General features: G+C 36.3%; 1 protein-coding gene across 1 annotated transcript; it reads left to right on the forward strand.

The window, feature by feature from the left end:
- Positions 1-1531: 1531 nt before the first annotated feature.
- Positions 1532-14936, forward strand: LOC124162372 (nose resistant to fluoxetine protein 6-like). Its single transcript, XM_046538885.1, has 13 exons — positions 1532-2539; positions 6514-6767; positions 7833-8056; positions 8659-8753; positions 9516-9715; positions 10309-10469; positions 10587-10755; positions 11076-11269; positions 11665-11806; positions 13044-13233; positions 13385-13527; positions 13711-13823; positions 14296-14936. Coding segments are annotated over exons 1-13 (2187 nt in total). The 5' UTR covers positions 1532-2238; the 3' UTR covers positions 14297-14936.
- Positions 14937-19416: the final 4480 nt, after the last annotated feature.

Below are 19416 nucleotides of genomic sequence, written 5' to 3' on the forward strand. Positions count from 1 at the left end.
CATCACTTATTTCGAAAAGTAAAAATGGCAAATTTCCACGAAACACACGATAAACTTCGCGCCACATCGTACAAAAGTTTTATATTATTTCGTCGATAAAACAGTTATTTCTCATTCAACTTGTTTACGATGCACAAAGGTTAAGAAAACACTTAGCTGTTTCACAAAATAAAATATATTGCGACCGGTTTCGATACAGCGTATCATCATCTGGCCATCTTAACCTTTGTGCATCATGAAGGAGTTTCGCCATGTTACGCCAACCACCATCGCATTCAACTTGTTTACAATTGGCCGAGAGGTAACCCACAGAAAAGGTGACCCCCGACCAACTAATTAAAGAACCACGAAAATCCTATGCGACGCGGGTGGCGAAGTCTATGGCAGCCAAACCAAAGGTAGCGTGTTCGTGTCCCGTTCAACATAAAATCCAGGGCATCGGAGGTTCTACATTCTTTTTGTTTGAACTACAAGACTACTCATTGCATCCATTTAACATTGAAATTTTTTTGTTATTATTATAATCAGTTTGAAAGTAGCGGAGAAGTGGTGACGCATGGGATGAGCCCTTGACATCTCAAACATATCGGTGAAAGAGCCGCGAAAACGCCGACTAGAACGAGATGGATCGATAAACCGAAAATTAAGGGCATATTTATCCTTCAATCTCTATCAAAATCGAAAATTAAAAAAAATATTGAAAGTTCTCACCATAAATGATCAACTAATTTATAAACCATGAAAGACAAGCCTAAAAACCTAGACAAACGCGATGCTCATCATCAGGTCGCAAGGCCGCATGGTGGATTTGGATGGAAGTGGATTTTTGCGGTACACACCGCCAGAATTTTTGGGAGGTACACAAGGGCGTACACAGGATCATAACTGGGGGAGGGGAGGGGAGCCATTGTCTAGGGGGCAAGCAATGGGATTCATGAGATTGTTTTCTTGAAAAAATAGTTTTATTTTAGTTATATATCTTATACTAATATATATATATATCATCTTTCGTGGGTTTAAAGAAAATTTGTTGAATACTTTCGTTTCAATTCAGTACTGATTTTGCTTGAAGACTTATGCGATTTTTGCATTTGGGGGGGGGGGGGGGGGACAGCTACCCACCACTGCCCCTCGCTGGTTACACCCATGGACGTACAACTAAGTTGTACTCCCTCCAAAAGTTAAAGCCGCAAAATATTTCAGGCAGCGGCCTTGTCAGCTCAAGATACTCTGATTCTATCAGCTTTAGCGTCCAAGTACATGCCTCCTCAAAAGAAAAACACCAACGGGTGTAAAAAAAACGCAATGATTTCTGACTGAGAAATTTGCTGATCCGAGTTCGATCACGCCTCATGCAATTTCGTAATTGCGGCGCACGCGGGATTTAACAAAATGTTTTCATTCCGCGACCGTGCGGTCACTACGCAACGCCCAGCCGTTATGGAGTGCCGACGCTGCTGGCGCGTAAACCTGTCGACGGTCTGCATGATCCCCTCCCTATGAGGAGATATCGGAGGGGAAAACTATACCGACCTCATAGTCGCCCGTTAAGATCGACAATGCCGAGCAAAACCTTGATTCCGCAAACATCCAATGACCTCCCGACGACGACTATGTCCGACCACCATCCCCACCGTCATACCTCCGCGTCATTTCCTCAGCCCCCACCCGCACCATCACCTGTCGTCATTATATTTATACTAACGCGGGCAGCATGGGCTACTCTTTGCCGCTCAGATCACCAGGTCGAGAGGGTCGCAGCCAAGCGAGTGCACGGACCACCAACAGAGGCCCCTTCAATCAGCTCTCGTTTTCTACGTAGATACGTCGAAGTGTTGACCTGATTAATGCAATCTATTGGTGATATACTGCATAAGTTCGGCTCGTGAGGACCAACCAAAGGTTTCGAGGTAAAGGAAACCTTGTGGAGATCAGTTCTTAGATCGGAATTGCCCGGTGCTAATAGTGTTGGCGGCTTAAAATCCCCAGCATCAAACAGCTGATACAGAGCTCAAGTGTCCGAACCCTCTCTCAAGGGATCAGTTCTTCGCCCGCAAGTGCACAGTTCTGTGCCTCACGTAGAAGGGTCCAACGCCGATGAAGACACACTGGTTTCCACAAAAAATTTCGGTTTAACAACTATCCGAGGATTTTCAAAGAAAAAAGTAGCGGCAAAGAGTTTTGTTTCCTTTCTCCCGTATTCAGTCCTTTGTACGGGACTGGTAGTACACATCCAAGATGCGATCGCGAGGAGAGTTCCGTTCGCGGGGTAGTCCCCTGCTGATTTTGTGTCTCTCGCTGGCGTTAAGCCCGGGATTATCATTCGGTGCAGCTAACACGTACAAGGAATATGCCGGGTTCCCCGGAATGGACGGATTACCGCACTCGGCTTGGACCGACATGACGAAGACACCAGTTTTTCCGGTGCTCCCGTTGGTTGTCAGCCAGATTACATCATCCGGAGGAGACGAGCTTTGCCGCACCCAGAGCGAAATCTTCCTAAGGGAGCTGCAGAACTTCACCCTCTGGGCTGTGCAGAGTGAGTACATCCCCACGAATAGGGTATACCTGAAATGTACCCCGCCATATAGCTGAATCTACGCTCAAGGCGAGCACACTATAAATTGGCAATATTGAATACTAACTATCGGAATACAATAATTTTTTAATTACGATAGCCAATATCAAAACGATATCCAACGTCATGATTAATTGCAGTGATATTTAACACGGTAAAAATTATCTACCGATGAAACGGGATCGGACTAATTGGTATGGTACACGATGATATCCGATATTTATGATATATCATTATGTATATTCAATAAATTTTTATTGCAAGTGATATTTAATTTTTGTAATCGAGCTTTACATAAAGATTCTTAAAAGACAAGAAGACATTGTCCAAACAATAGATTCCCAATATATTTAAATATTGTGATTTTTTCCGATATTTCGACAAATTTCCCAGGCCTGAGCCCACGTTAGGCCCACTTTAGATATCAAAAATAAAAAGTTGTGATTTAATAACTTATCATGACTAGAAAGTGTATAAATAGACCACCAGGTCTCAAAGTGAGAACTCTCCAGGCAAAATGCGAGAATTGCTGAGATTAGTGATACCCTGGCGATATGCAGACCGCAAACCAGTGGCACCGTAAGAGTATGAAAGTATACCGGGACTAGCCACGGTGATAACTTTTTACGGAGTCACCCGCAATGCACAAATAGTGCGAAAAATCCACAGAGGAAAAATCATTCGCCTTGACCGGGATTCGAACCCGGATCCCTCGATTTCCGGCCGAGTGCTTTAGCCAGTTAAGCTACCGAGACGTCATTCTCCCCTGTGGAAATTTGTGGACTATACCGGACAAGGTGGTATGGACTGCTGAGCATATGATGCGACTAGCAGTCCAGGTCGTGCGCATGGCGCCACAGCCGGAGAGCAAAGCCCGAACTTTGAACACTAGAGGTGTTCGCTCTGGACTTATGAAAGTATACCGGGACTAGCCACGGTGATAACTTTTTACGGAGTCACCCGCAATGCACAAATAGTGCGAAAAATCCACAGAGGAAAAATCATTCGCCTTGACCGGGATTCGAACCCGGATCCCTCGATTTCCGGCCGAGTGCTTTAGCCAGTTAAGCTACCGAGACGTCATTCTCCCCTGTGGAAATTTGTGGACTATAACTACTATCCGGAAATCGAGGGATCCGGGTTCGAATCCCGGTCAAGGCGAATGATTTTTCCTCTGTGGATTTTTCGCACCGTAAGAGTGATTGCCAGCTTGGTGCCTACAGAGTATGGATAGGAGATAAGATTCATGTACTGAGGTTTCAGCGCTTTCTGAAAGAGAAATCTTGTAGTGAGCACCTATGAGAACCATAAAGCCGAGAGGGAATATTGGAGGCTTGGACGAGACTGGCAAAGAGTGGAGGGAAGAGGATGATGAACTGTACGTGGCGATATCTATATGATTCAATTTCATTTAAGTGTTCCAGAGATAGTATTACGTTCATTTGATGTAAGATACCAAAAAACTGCATTAAAATAATCTGAAGGAAGTAGGAAGCACTCAGATGATATCTTACATGAATACCAGCGTCAACGACACGAAGCCCTTAAATTCAATTGAATAATAGTTTCTATGATGGGAAAATATTTATAACGAACTAACTACAGTGTTTTTGCTGTAATTCCCTGAGTTTGGACCAAAAATAAATCTGTGAAATTCACTCAGCAGTATGTAGACCCTAAGCGATCACGGAGTTCAAATGAAGTAGGGCAGGAAGGTTTAACTAAATATCCGTGCATTTCTAAAACTATTTTTTCACGCATATCACCTCTAAAATAGTCCTTAAATTCTTGCTAATATAAGTAGTCTATACAATCGTGCGATTTTATTAAATTAGACCAATGTCATTGGATCCTCATTTGAAAAGTATCAAAGCATTAACGGTAGCCGGCATGTTTTATTCTAAGTAGAAAAAGACTTCATTGAAGGTAAAATGAATAACGATAAATAATCGGTCAATACAATTTTTTACAGTCGTTGTTGCAGCTCAAGTATTTATTTCCCTAATCGAATGTTAAGTAAAGACCAGCGGTCACTGACTAGTAATGAAACAAAACGCTCTTCCAGAGAATTTCAGTGAAATCCTTTCACTAAAAATCATTCGCAGACACACATAAAATCATACTTTATTGAAATAAAATCAATTCTAAGGCTGAAGAACCTGAAATTTTAAATGAGAGTCAATGTCGTATGAAATATCAAACGTTCAATTGATGCAAGCATACGTGAGGACAGCAGCTGAACAAATATCCTCTTAGGTAAGAATTCGTCTCCATCATTTCTTAAGCAGTGTGCACTTGATTACGAAAGAATCTCAGGTGTATTAATCAGTCAATTAACCTTTATAACGGCAGACTTGGACTAAAGAATAGGTTTCAAATGTCTAAGTTACTATCATCCGCAGCGAGAAATCCACGAGTGTAAACTCAACAGGGATAGCGAGGCAGCAGCCAAAGAAGTTATCTAAACGGATGAGAGGAACAGGAATGATCAGTTTTGATGAAGAGACATGGGAAAAATAAGTGAAGTATGAAGCATGGCGGTAAATAAATAGAGAGAATTAATGAGGAGAGAGAGGAAGCTAATAGTAATAAAATACGTGTGTCGCTTCCATATGACACAAGTAATAACGGATTAAGGGTTTGCCCACCCCGAAATCCCTAAACCTTTATAAAAATGGTCATTATTAAGGTGGCTTTACAAAGCAATTTTTTATTTTACCATATAAAAGAACAATGTTTAAATATAATTGGAGAAAATCTAAAACCCAATAGTAAACGCAAACTAATTATCGCTCAGCAGTCCCGCATACCACCAATGCGCCGCATAAGGTAATGAACCGCCCCCGAAAATGAATCACCTTAATCCGCTTCTGGCTCCATCTTAATCAACAGGATAGTGAGGAGAATACAAATATCAAATTCCAAAATGATCACTAACATTTTTCAATTTTTTGGATAATTTTTAGAGCATATCGTCATGACTCGGAAATTCCAAAATCGTTATTACCCGGAAAATTTCGTCCCGAAAATCATCATAAAGTTGAATATTGAATGTGAAGCACTTAGCAACATTATTAATTTTGAAATTTACCTACCGAATGCCCCTCGCGAACTGACAGTCCGTAACAGATTTCCATAGTCCATATGCAACAGGTATAGCTTTGCAGGAAATTCAGCGCCCGACGTTGCTCCATTGGGTTAGTTTTCGTGATGCGCCCAATGTACCGAGAAGCAACCCGTCTGTGCGTTAATTTACACGACGCTGGTCACAAGGAAAACCATAGGGGTGAATATGAAAATTTTTCATAGAATATTTTTGAGCGAGTCAAACGCCGAGAAAACGTTGTTTAAAATGCGTTCAAGCCTTTTTTTGTCTAATCACACGGCCAGGGCAAGCGATAAAATTTATCAAAAATATTTTAATTTTTGGCTCAATTTGTAATATTTGCCCATAATTCTAAAATGTAACCTATTTCAAATCCTAGATAGTTGTCAAAAAATTCACCCTTAGAAGGAATTTTTGGATAAGTAAAAGTACGCGCACTGCGTCAGATATTTTGTGGCGATTCATTTAGAAACACGCCCGAATCTGCGCGGACCAAGGAGTATAAATTTCACTAAATTAAGTACCATGCGCAAAATGGTATATATTGCTACCCTAGTTATGTAGGTAATAGTAAAATACTGCATTATGCCAAAAGAAGAAAATTTTTACAGCCTATTTTTATGTATAAAAATAAAATAATAATTTTTCAAATTAATACACTATAATCCAACATAACCATCTAGATACATTTTTGATTATTAATTGAAGTAAAATTTGAAAAAAAAAATCCATTGAATTAAAGAAACAATACCATCACAATAAATAACATTCCATTAAGATTCACTTCAGAATTGAACATTTTTCTAACTCATGAGTTAATTCTTTTCAGTGTTTGACGCATCCACAAAATTCCCAGATGGTGTAGTGAGCGGGAATTCATACCACATGGGGAACTTTGACCAGTGCATAGGTATCAAAGTTGACCTCTCCAATGGTGCAGCACAAAACATGCTCTATGGGCAATATTGCTTGGCTGAAATCAACTTCATGGAAGAACAAGAGGAGCAGCAGATAAGGAATTACACTCTGGATCCCTATTCCATGAAATTCAATCCTAAGAGAACTGCATGGGATCGAATCAAAGTAAGGACATTGTATACAGTAGATAACCAAGCATGGAGATAACCTCTTGATTTCAGAGTTATTTGCGACAAAAATTTGTGATAGTAAACTGAATAAAAATAGATTACCAATAATCAATTGACTGCACATTCAGAAAAGATTTTACTGAAAATTATAATTAAAAAATGATGTAATGATAATTAGAGTGTAGTATGAGTAATATTCACTTCAGACCTTTCAGGTACTCATGATCATTAATGAAACACTTGGCAAAAGTTCTTAAAAAAACATTTTTCTGTTAACCTCTGATTACCTTTTTACATTATCACGTTAAATTCATGATATGGTATGTTATGTCTCAGAGGAAAAAGCATGTTGAGATGACCACTAAGTCAACGAATCACAAGATGCCTGGATATGAGGATAACATTTCTAATCTCTATTGGAATGTCACTAGAAATAAAAGTACTTATTACCATTGAAGTTTCAATCTAATAATTTAAAAAATAAGCTCTTTAAGGGAATAAAAGAAAGTATCATGAAAACAAAATCCTGGGCAGAGTTTGAGGTTGTTGCCAGAGGAAGATGAATGGAACAACATCCTACTATTTAGGCAACCCCCTTAACAGAAACCAATGACATTCATGGATTCATTCCTAGAGCGGTTTGGCATAAAATTTCCTTCCATCTGCAATGCTTTGCAAAATGGGCCCTATCTGCTTAATGAAAAATATATTATTTGGAGGACAAAAATAAGTGGCATTTTCCTGGTATTTTTTCTAAATAATCTTCTCATTAAAGGAAGAGAACTTTTCAATTTTGGTACAGGTAGCTTCCCCCACAGCTTACATATTTAACTTTGACACCCAAATAAAACTGTTAGTGAAGGTGCTATTATAAATACAATGTGTATTCCTATGACAGTCTAATTTTTACTTTTACAGTCCTAAAATGAGTAATACTATTATTTATAACATAATTTGCCGACCATGAGTGCCTTTCTAAAAGTAGAAGAGGGAATCTAACCTGAAATAGCATCTGAATATCTTACATCAGTAACTGACTCCATCATTTATCACTCTTCAGTATGCAGGTGACCCAACAAAATCAAGACGAGATGTCATTCACTGGTCACTGTGCATTCCAGCTTCATGCTCCCCAGCTTCAGTAGAGGATGCCCTAGTGCAAGCAATGAATTGGGTTAATGAAGTTTATGGAAAGAGTTTGAATATTAAAGTAAGAATTCCAGAGAGGATGTGCACCACAAGTAGAAAAGACGAATTTCTCAATGCATATGATATAACTTTCAGGTAAGTTGAATTCTCTATCTTCAATTACACACCATATCATGTGATATTTCAAAGAAATCTGAATACCTTATAACGAAAGATGAAACAAATGATGCCTCAGAGCTCATTAAAGTCAACATCTAAAAAAGACTGATACATCTTACGATTTTTATTTTAATCATGGTGTTAGTAAAGGATCATTATTCACCATAATGTGTATTAATTGCAGTATATATTGGAACCAATACTGCACATTCATTGCCAGGGCTTTTTCCTTGGGAGATAACGGAATAAGGAAAAAATCATATGTAATAAGGGGATGTAAAAACCTTAGGTGTTGCTAGAGGTCTATCAAATTTTGGCGTGGAAAAAGTTCTGATAACAACACCAAATATCTAGGTGAAAAAATAATTTTGTAGTTTCTCATACCTAAATTATTTACATCATGTTGAATGTATTTTTCGACACAGAAGTGCATACTTCTTTTTACATTTAATGAAAGAAATCCCTATACTAGCTTGAATCATCCGTTAATGATAACACCCATTGTGTCAAAAGGTTTGATAGTGCAATTCCTATTTAATGAATGTACATTGTATCCAATGATTTTTGTTTTCTTTCAGTGTTTTCTTGACAGCTTTAGCAATTACAGTCATTGCTGCAACTGCATACGATCTCAACACTACTGATAATGAAGAAAATTGTGACACTAAAACAGGTAAACAAACACTGATAATGAATAACTTTTCACTAGAAATACTTACAGAAGATAATCTCTGATGAAAAAAATTGAAGGGAAAAAATTAACCCAGGTACAATATAACTTTTGGGAGAAACATATATTACAATTTCAAAGTAGAAGATTGTATAATATCATATTAAATTAAATTTAGATATTTAAAAAATGTAGAAAAGAGAAAAGAATAAGTTGATTACCTCGAATACCAAAAACTTTTGTTGAACTCTTCCACTCTGGCAGCAGTCTGAAATAAAAGTTCCTTCAATTAAAAATGTTTTATAAATCGATTCTTCTCTTTTAAAAGATTAGATAGATGCTTGGAGCAAAAAATAGGATAAAAGCTTAATGTAACTTAGAAATTCTTGTCTGCTTAAATACAAATTTTTGTAAAACCTAGAATACCTCATATGCTGTCTCTTCAAGTTGAAAATATACTTCAGTGAATATCAATATCATTTTACCAGTTTAACTAAATGTAATCTTAAAAAATTATCCCCAAAAACATTTCCACAGTCAACACATGTCACAAATAGTTTAAGGATTGGAGAATATACATAATGTTCTCACTCTTTAATGTGTGAGTGTAATGTTTCAGATGGGATATCAGATGTTTGAGCTCATTATTTGAGTTAAAAAGAATTCTAAATATCATATCATCAATAATACAAGTGCTCTAAAATGGAATCCCACAAAATTATCAAAAACATGTCCATTTCATGTTATTCTTCCTCTCTCCCACAGGAATGGTGAAGAGGATAATACTTTGCTTTTCTGCCCGAAAGAATTTCTTGAATATCTTCAAAGTCAAAGCATCAGAGGATAACCATGGATTGAACTGCATCCATGGCTCAAGATTTATGTCAATGCTGCTAATTATAATGGGCCATCGTATAAAAGCAATCATCAGTGGACCACTATTTAACCCGGAGGTGGTTGAACAGGTAATGTTGGAAACTATTCTCATGTATAACATGAGTTCAAAGCTCTATGCACATTTATCCACTTAAAAATGTTGATAATTTCAATTCTATTTCATTCATAAGAAAATTAAAATTATCTGCCCCTCAGTACCATGTATTCTGTTTAACCATTACCCCATTGACCATATTCAAGGCTTTCACAAGCCTTCAAAACAGTGGAGAAAAAATCATTACAATTACCTTCGAACAAAGATATGATTTAACTCTATTTTCCAAAAAAAATGTTGAAATTTTTTAGTAAGTAATGGGCTGAAATCAATAAATATTTTATTATTATTTAATATTATAAATAAAAACAAAAAGGTAACCATATTTGTATTATTGCAACAAAAAATTTTCATTTATGCATAGAAACAGCCTACGGAAGAAGCAATAGGCCCCTACATTAACAGATAATTTTTTCATAGTATTTACTCATAAATTAAGTAAAAAAGCATTTGCTTTTTGAAACAAAACAAAGGATGTATTCAATGCTCAAACATGATAAATAATGCCACTAGAAAATGGCAATTCATTATCAAAAAATTTATGTTCAACAACCCTTCACATTTCAGGCGTATCGGCGACCAGGAGGTTCATTTCTCATCAATGGATTGATCATAGTAGATACATTTTTCCTATTTGGAGGATTACTAACTACATATTTCCTTCTGATCGAGCTTGACAAGAGGAAAAATCTTAACTTCATTAAGCTCTTCATCCTACGATTTGTCAGGTAAACATACCAGTGCTTGAACACAGCCAAGTAACTGCACATCCCCTCAGTATGAAAATATGATAATATGCTTATCATGGAAAAAATAAAAGTAGAACATAATTTAATTTATTCCAGATTAACGCCAGTGTACGCTGTGGTTGTCATTTTCCATGCAACCCTATTTTATAAGATGGGATCTGGTCCACTATGGGATTCCAAGGTAGGATTGGAAAGAGATAGGTGTATCAACAGCTGGTGGACAAACCTCCTTTACATCAATAACTATGTGATGAATGATAAGATGGTGAGTAGAATACTTAAATTACTTGTGATCTTGATACACAAGTATCCATGTAGTCAGAAACATATTCCTTAGAAATTTTATTAGTGAGTATTTATAATATCTACAGTGAAAGAAATCTGATGTTCTATGAAATACTTCAAATTATATTCAAGTTTTTATAGTTACATCTCCATTGACTCAGCAACTTTGAATACCTACAAATTGGTTTTAGAAAAAAGAAAGAAAATATTAATAAAAACCTTCCAAAATAATATTTTATGGCACAACCAACAAATATTATTTAAACATAAAAATTGACACATGACTCTCTTCCATTTCAGTGTATGTTCCAGTCTTGGTATATGTCTTGTGACATGCAGTTCTTTGTCCTATCACTGTTTATAGTTTACCTTATATGGAAGAAACCAAGAATAGGGTTGATTTTATTGGGCATTGCTACATTCCTGTCCCTCTTAATTCCATTTTTAATAATATTTATCGAAGAAAAGGATGCAACGCTGCTTCCTTACTTACGGTAAGTACAAAGTCACTTGCGAATACTCTGAGAAAGAGGTAAATGCTGATGTGCCCTTGAACTTTAATGGCCTTTTTATTCAATACCTCACTACATAGTGTCATATTATATCCATCATAGTTTCTCTCACATTAAAAGTTGATAGAATATTGAAAATACCAACATACCGATCTTACTAAGCACCAAAACTGGATTATTTTTGTATTACCTCAATATCTAGACATTTCTTATAATGATTAATTCCACAAATCAATTTACCAAGTAAGGCACTTGCTGTGCAACCATTTTATTTTTAATGCGAGCAAAAATCACTCATAACTCCAGAATTATATTGTAAGCAAATTCCAACTTAATCATATTTTTACCAAATTAAATTTGTTTTTCTATTATTTCAGCAATTTGAAGGATGTTCAGTCTAATGAGAATTTTGTGTCATTCTACATAAAAGCTCACAACAGAGCAGGCCCTTACATGGTTGGAATAATTACCGGATTTATATTTTACAAATTTCGAGATTCCAAATTCAAGTTCACCAAGGTAAGAAACTCACTACAGCCTATCAAACTTATGCAACTACCTCATTAGATGCTAAGTAAAAAACATTCCCTTATTTAGCAATGTGAAAAAAATAACACTGAAGAAAGAGGGTATAGCAATAATATGGGCTCGTGGAGCAAAATTTAAAATTGTTGATTGTTAACTTTTACATTCCATTTTTTGGGTGTATGCCTGCGTGCTCAATATTTAAGTCGATGTCTTGTTCCTCCTGCTCGGAACGTTGTCAGGAGAATGAAGATGCAAATATTTTTCTCTCGTACTATTGGAAAACTGGTACATTGTTGTTAAGGGTTTAAAAAAGTGAATAAAAATAAAATAATAACAGTTTCTTTAAAACTATGTACACCCGAAAAATGGAATGTAATAGTGCGTCTAAATGCGGCGGAATCCTTAAAACCAAAATTAGTAGATTGTGAGTTAGAAAGATAAGGATATCCACAACTTTCCATTTTTTGGCCCATCACCTCCTTCTCTAGCTATGCAAATATTTATTATTTAGTACATTGTTATTTACTATTACTCGACTTGAGAGCAATTTTATCCCTAAATCAGTTAATGAAATGGAATTCTACTGACTCCACTAGCTCATGAAAGGTGGGGCTAATTTTCACAGTTTTTATTATTTTAAACTTATCAGAGTATCGCTGAATGAGAAATATTTTATTTTTCATCATAATTTATCTTATCCTTCCATCATTCCAATTAAAGTATTTTTAAAAAGTCTTCTCTGAGGGAATTTTGATTTTGGGAATGAATTAAACAATTCCATTCCCCCAAGGTCAGTGGCTCTCCACATAGCTATTCATTAGTACACAACACCTTGAAAACTTGGCTAAAATAGCATGAACAAAAATACTTCATCCGATGTACGAGCAGCTACATCAAAGCTACATGTAATTATTCAAAGTAAATTTTCCAAAATTATCCTTCATCTGACTTTCTTTCTCTCAGAAATGTTAACTCTATATTTAAATCCTTTTTTCCACAAATAAAATGTAATCTGTTCTACTATATTATAATACACCTAAGTTTTATTCAACAATCATGAGAGTGAAAAAACCACATAATCTGGTGTTGTATACTTTGAATTAGCATATGTCAATTATTTGAAGCATGAAAGTATACAAGTATACTGAATGTATATAGTCTTACAGGGGGTTATCTAGCATTTTATTAAAAAATCATCATAAAATACGTACCTTGTCTCTTCTTCCAGATACAGTCACATGTTGGATTCACCAGTTGCCTCACATTAGCTGTGGCGACAATGATATCTGGCTATTTGTTCTATTACCCAGGAAATCAGTATAATGCTCTGGAATCTGCATTTTATGGATCCTGTTTCAGAATATCATGGGCAGCTTCCATAGGATTTGGATTGTTTGTTTTCAGCAAGGGAGATTTAGGTAATTCAAATACAATTATTACTTCCTAGACCTGCTACAAAGATATTTTTCCAGTGATAAATATTTTTGAATAATATTCACAAAATATAAGGAATATAAGAATCAGCAGAAGCCAAAGAGAATTAATAATCCTATTTTTTCATCATAACAGGTCCACTTCAGCGAACTGTTGAATGGAAAGCTTTTATACCTTTGAGCAGACTAACGTATTGTGCATACTTGGTGCACACTATCGTTCAGCTTTACCACATAGGAAGTCTGAGGAAACCAGAGTATGGATCAGTGCCCAATGCAGTAAGTGCAATTCCATAAAATGAATCTGAATTATGGCTTTCGTTATTAGACTTGAAAATAGATTAACAAGTGTTATATCACGATTACCATTTGAATTACAGGATTTTGAGGCTACCTTTAATTTATTATCCTCTTAGTTGAATCATTGCAAAAAAACTACAATAAAATTTAATTTCATTACAGCTGTGGCAAGCAACTGGAGACATATTTGTGACATTCCTAGCGTCCCTGCTATTATGCCTGTCAATTGAAGCACCCACAAGAGCAATTGAGAAGGTTCTGTTCAGAAGAAGCTGGTAAGTAGTCATGAGAAATTAAAAATCAGAGACAATGGAAAATTAAAAGACTCATAATTGAAACCTCAAATGTTTCAATTCATCAAAGAAATAGATCAAATTAAGTCAGTAGCATTAGGGAGAGTTAGATTATATAATTAGGAATTTGATAAAAATCTGTGAATGAATGAGGTAGCTATCATACGAGGGCTGGATACCGGAGGTTCTTCTGTATTATGTGTAAAATTTACACCGGGATTCTGCAGAAATAATGTCCTCACTACAGCATCTAATTGTGAATCAATATTTAAATAAGTGAAAAACCTTAAGTTGACTCATTAATCCAATATTCATATACAACAGTTAAATAATAGAAAACCACAGCAGAATCATACCTATTAATAGGTAACAATTATTGAATGGTCCAACATTGAATAGGTATTTATTATTATTTTTCAAAGCCATAATAAAATTCTCTTTCGTTTCCGAATAGATACATGTTCCCAGTCACAAGATAAAAGGGGTCCATGAAGAGGCATACCTCAGGAGATATAAAACCATCCCATTTAACATTGAAGAAGGATATGGAGAATGACAGATGAGAGAAAGAGAACAAATTGACAAGGAAGTTTTTTGCTTGTATTATTTTGATCCTTGTATCTTTCTTCTCCCATGTCTAAATATAATCATCATTTGAGTTTCATTGCCTGTGTGGTGAAGACTGAAGCACATCAATGGATAGCGTGATAATACACCTAAATGTTGCTCTTCGGCCAAGTTTGACATTCCTATTTCTGTGATTACTGCCATTTTCCCAGTGCCATAATTAACATTTGTATAATTATCAAAATGAAAAAGATGTACAAAGTTAATCCTTGTTAGATTAAATGTTATGTAACTTGTCTCACAGGTAAAATCAAATGGTGAAATTGTGGAAAACTGACAGAATCGGTAACTACATAGCACTTGCCATTTTATAGGGAGTCACAAGGGAATTGGACTCTTAGGTTAACACTGTGATTATGCTTTCCAGTCCAATCTAGTCAGCACATTTCCTCATAGGTTATGTTGCCTTTATTTTTGTAAATATCACATACTGCTGAAGAATAAAATCTTTTAGTATGCAAACCTGAATATTGTCTACGTTTATTCATTCCCAAAAACTTCATTTCCTGAGGTGTGGTTGAGATGCTTCGACTTCAATAGAAAGTAACAGCTTCATACATTATTTTTTCACTGAAGTTTACTCATGCTATCACTACAGGGGTAACATAAACATGCACAAATGTTTGTGCCACAGATTTTTATTAACCGACTCAAGTGTCAATATACTCTGTAACTGTTTATGATGGCCCCAACCTCCAGGGGGCCAGTTGAGTAACCCTCTTCAAGAGGGGGTGTTTCTCTCCTGGAAATTATTTTTCACTTTAACTTCTCAGAACTTGAATTAAACCGAATTTCTGATGAAATTATTGAATACTACTGACTGGAGTAGCCAGCAAAGTGTGAAGTACGGATGCCACAATTTTGATTTACATGATTTTCTGGATGTCCCCACCCCTCTCTACCTGGACCCCACCTCTGCCTGCAGCCTTCACACGCAATGCAAATACCCAAAAAGGTACTTCCAAGCCCCTATTTCATTGAGATGTACCAAATACCTCAAAGGTGTGAATACACCATTAATAAGTGCTTCCAAAACATGTCCCACATCCTACCTATATCCACTTACAGTATAGCCATTTAATAGACTTCCATAACTAAAACCGTGATAGCTTTAAAGCTGCTTTTTACTGCTGGCATGATTCAAAAAACCTTTTGTTTAAGAAAAACCATTAGATTTCACAAATTGTTTTATTGAGATGATTACTGTTATTTCTGAGTGTAATCAAGATGAATAAGTTTTTTGAATTTTGGCGCAATTGCTAACAATGTACCGTTATACTGTAATAAATGAGCGTCGTCTTCCGGTGATGGTTTCCTAAGTTGGTGCGTTCTTACCTTTCCTCCGCCATAAGTCCACATTTATCCACTGCCAATTTAATAATCACAACAATTACTTAAAAAATGTTCAAAACACAAAAATGTACACAGCCAATTACCCCATTTTTTCATAAACATAAAATTCACTGGTAGCAAGGAACATATCCAGGTAACAATTAATTCCTCAGGGATATATCTATCACTTCAAACTGAGACTGAATTTTCGATTCAGAATTTTATTTCAGCATCAGCAACAAATAAAATTGAAACATAAAACATTCAAGAAAGAATGAAGAATAAAAGAATACAGATGCATTGTTGGATAACCACAAAATGATTACTGATTTCAATATGAAAAAATTGATCCAATTGCATGGGGAATCCACTATAAAGGGTTTAAATTGGAAGTACCTTTAGATTAAATCAAAATAATATGAAAATAAGCTGAAGGATTGCCATGGAAATAATCAATGGCAGTGTTTACTTAATTCCCACTAGTTCCTTAGTAGAAGAAAATTTCTGTCCTCCCTTCAATCAATAGGTATTTCCAACGCAACAGAACAAAATTACTGGGCCAAATCATGATTTACTACGGGCCAAGGCAATACAAGCTTCCAAATGTCCATTCCTAAGACATCTTCCATATTAAGACATGAAGGTTCCGCAGACAATAGAGATTACTAAGATGGTTCAGAAAGAAAAAATCTAAATGAGAGCAGCAGATTTAAGAGACCATTTAAGTTAATGGAGAAGAAACCAAACAGAAATGGAAAAGGGTAGCATAATTGTATCACCAAAGAACCCTATTGAAAATACCCTATTGATTTCCTATAGGGTTTTAAGGAATACTATAGGAATTATGTAACTTCCTACAGGAATCTCAATGGTTCCTATAGGAACAATTAAGGTTCCTATTAGTTTCATCGGAAGGTGAGCTCATCAACAAAATGTTCCATAATATGGCTGATCACCACTAAAATAAAAAATAGTTGATTGAGCGAGCAATTTCGACGGCCTAGAATGAATATGTGGATGACTCAAACTAGGTAAATCAGGATCAAATAGTTGGTACTCTGCATGAATTCAACTCTTTTAACTGTGTAATAAACGAAGACGAAGTCACGAACTATCTTTCTGAATATTTAAAGTCCTTGGACGTACCATACTTACCACGGCACGATTTACAGCTAAAGGTAGGCTCTTTGTTCATGATCTTTCGAAACCTAAACCAATCAAAACTGTCCAACGCAACGCGATTGAAAATTTAAAAAAAAACTGATAATGAATGTGATTCACGCGACTATACTAAAAGGAAAATTCAAAGATGAGGATGTTCTCAATCCGAAGATTCCATGAACCCAAATTATATACCCTATGAGCTTAAACGTATTCATTATCCAATTCGTGTTGCATTCGTGATTACGATTAACAAATCGCATGGTCAGTCTTTCAGTTTTTGTGATGTTTGTTCTCATGTGCTAATGAAAACCCATGATTTTCTCATGGTCAATTATATGCGGTGTGTTTACGAGTCAGTAAATCATCTGCTGTATTTCTTCCTTCGCTTCAAATGCGCAGCTAGGAATTAAGGATAGGGGGGTTTTAGGTGCACCTAATACTGGCGGGTCTATAGGGTATAGAAAACCCGCCGAGGTAAGCGAGAGGTGTGGGGGCCCTCCCCCAGGCATTTTTTAAGATAAATTGTTCAAAATGGTGGGTTTTGCAGCTGTATGAATAGTTAAATAAGTTTCGTTTGTGACTCATCTGTCCCCCTAATATTAGTAACAAAATGTTTTATAAAAAGACTAGCTGACCCGGCGAACTTCGTACCGCCTAACAATCAATGAACTCACAGTTTAGTTACACTATTTATAAATAAAGAGCGGTTGTATCGTTTTTAATCATATTTGATTTATTATAATAAAATAAGGATACAAATTCAATAAAACTACGTAAATGAGTATCAAAATTGCTTGTCAGAAAGACATTTTCTTTATTGAATCTACTTAGGGTGAATCGGAGCACGTTTACGCGGATTTTTTTCAATGAATTTTCTTACGTTTTAACTTAAGAAATTTTGGCATTGTGGTTTTATAAAGCAGTTTACGAAATAAAAATTATACGCATTCAGTTGTTGGCTTTTTGTGGTATTAACCGTAAAAAATGTTTTTAGGTCTAAGTCTGTTGCGTAAACTTGGCTCGTTCACGGGCCAGGTTAACGCAACGCTAGACCGACGCATGACTGATGCTCAAAATAGTGTAAGAAAAGCCCCTATGGAGCAGCATTCATATCAAATGACTTTAGGCGCACCAGTTATAGTATCTCTGTTTGGAAAAAATGCACTGCGTAAACGTGCTGCATGCGTAAACGCACCAGGGTGTGCCCTACACATTCGGGTTTAATGTCTTGCGTTAAGCGCCTTCCGATAAACAACAGTTTTTGTTTTGTTATCAGGCACAAGATAAAGCGAATGAAGCATAATAAAAATAGCAAAGCGAAGCAAGGACGCAGAAAGGGGAGTTTTGGGGGGATAACCCCCCCCCCCAAAATCTCAGAGAATCTTTTAGCTAATAGCTTACATGGTCTAAGTAAAACTTGCCATTGTCGCAGTACGATTAAGGCACAAAACATTAAAATATTCACCGATGGAGAACAAACTTAACTCTTCATATCGCCCCTCTAACCACGTTGACTTTGAATTTATCACTTCTTAAAAAAATGCGAGGGGTAAAAATTTACAATGCTAGTAGATTATCGGAATCACCTTTAAAATACAACAATCTTCGTGATATTATCTCGCGTGAACTCATTGTCTGTAAAAATCCAGAGAGTTAAAGCGTTTGTCGACAATACATGGGTTGTGTGCAGCAGTGGGGCAGCGAAGGGGGGTTTGTGGTATAAACCCCCCACCCCCAGAGCTCAGAGAAATTTTGAAGTTTAATCCATTTGACTTAATTGGATTGATATTACCAATATGATAGTGTAAGGATTAATAAATATCCATCAGAAAGCCATAAAACTGACTATTTTGAACCATTTATCTTAAAACTCCGCAAGTTATTAATCTCGAGCCTACCGCTTATCCTGGTGGGTATTCCATACCCCCACACACCCCGGTATTAGTTGCACTTAAACCCCACCCAGCCTCAATTCCTAGCTGCGCCACCAAGGTCAGTAAAGTGCGCCACTATTGTGCAGTGGCTCCCGTAATATGACTATAGAGCGTTCCACATTTAGTTGACAGCACGGGCCTTATGGATAACAGTGTTGCCAAGCTTCCGCTCCGCCGGCAGGCATCCTAACAGCGTATGCAACCACACATAATAGAGTGCCAAAATGGTTTAGTTCAAAAAGGAGTTAGGGATCGCACGAAAGACGGCGTAAATTAAGGTATTTTTTAGCGTAAATTACAATACCTTTGCTGCAATATAAAAGGAAAAGTCTTTTGTTATTTTATGTATGTACTTATTCAATGCACAAGCTGAATAATGAATAATCTGTTATGTAAAAAATAACAATAAATTGAAGGATAATAAAAATTATCGCCACTCCTGAATGAGACAACATTTCTATTCCTTCCATATTATGCAATATTTTTGGGCTCTGGCTAATATTACATGAAAGGCGATG

The sequence above is a fragment of the Ischnura elegans genome, chromosome 7 (assembly GCF_921293095.1).
Source record: "Ischnura elegans chromosome 7, ioIscEleg1.1, whole genome shotgun sequence".
NCBI classification, from domain to species: Eukaryota; Metazoa; Arthropoda; class Insecta; order Odonata; family Coenagrionidae; genus Ischnura; species Ischnura elegans.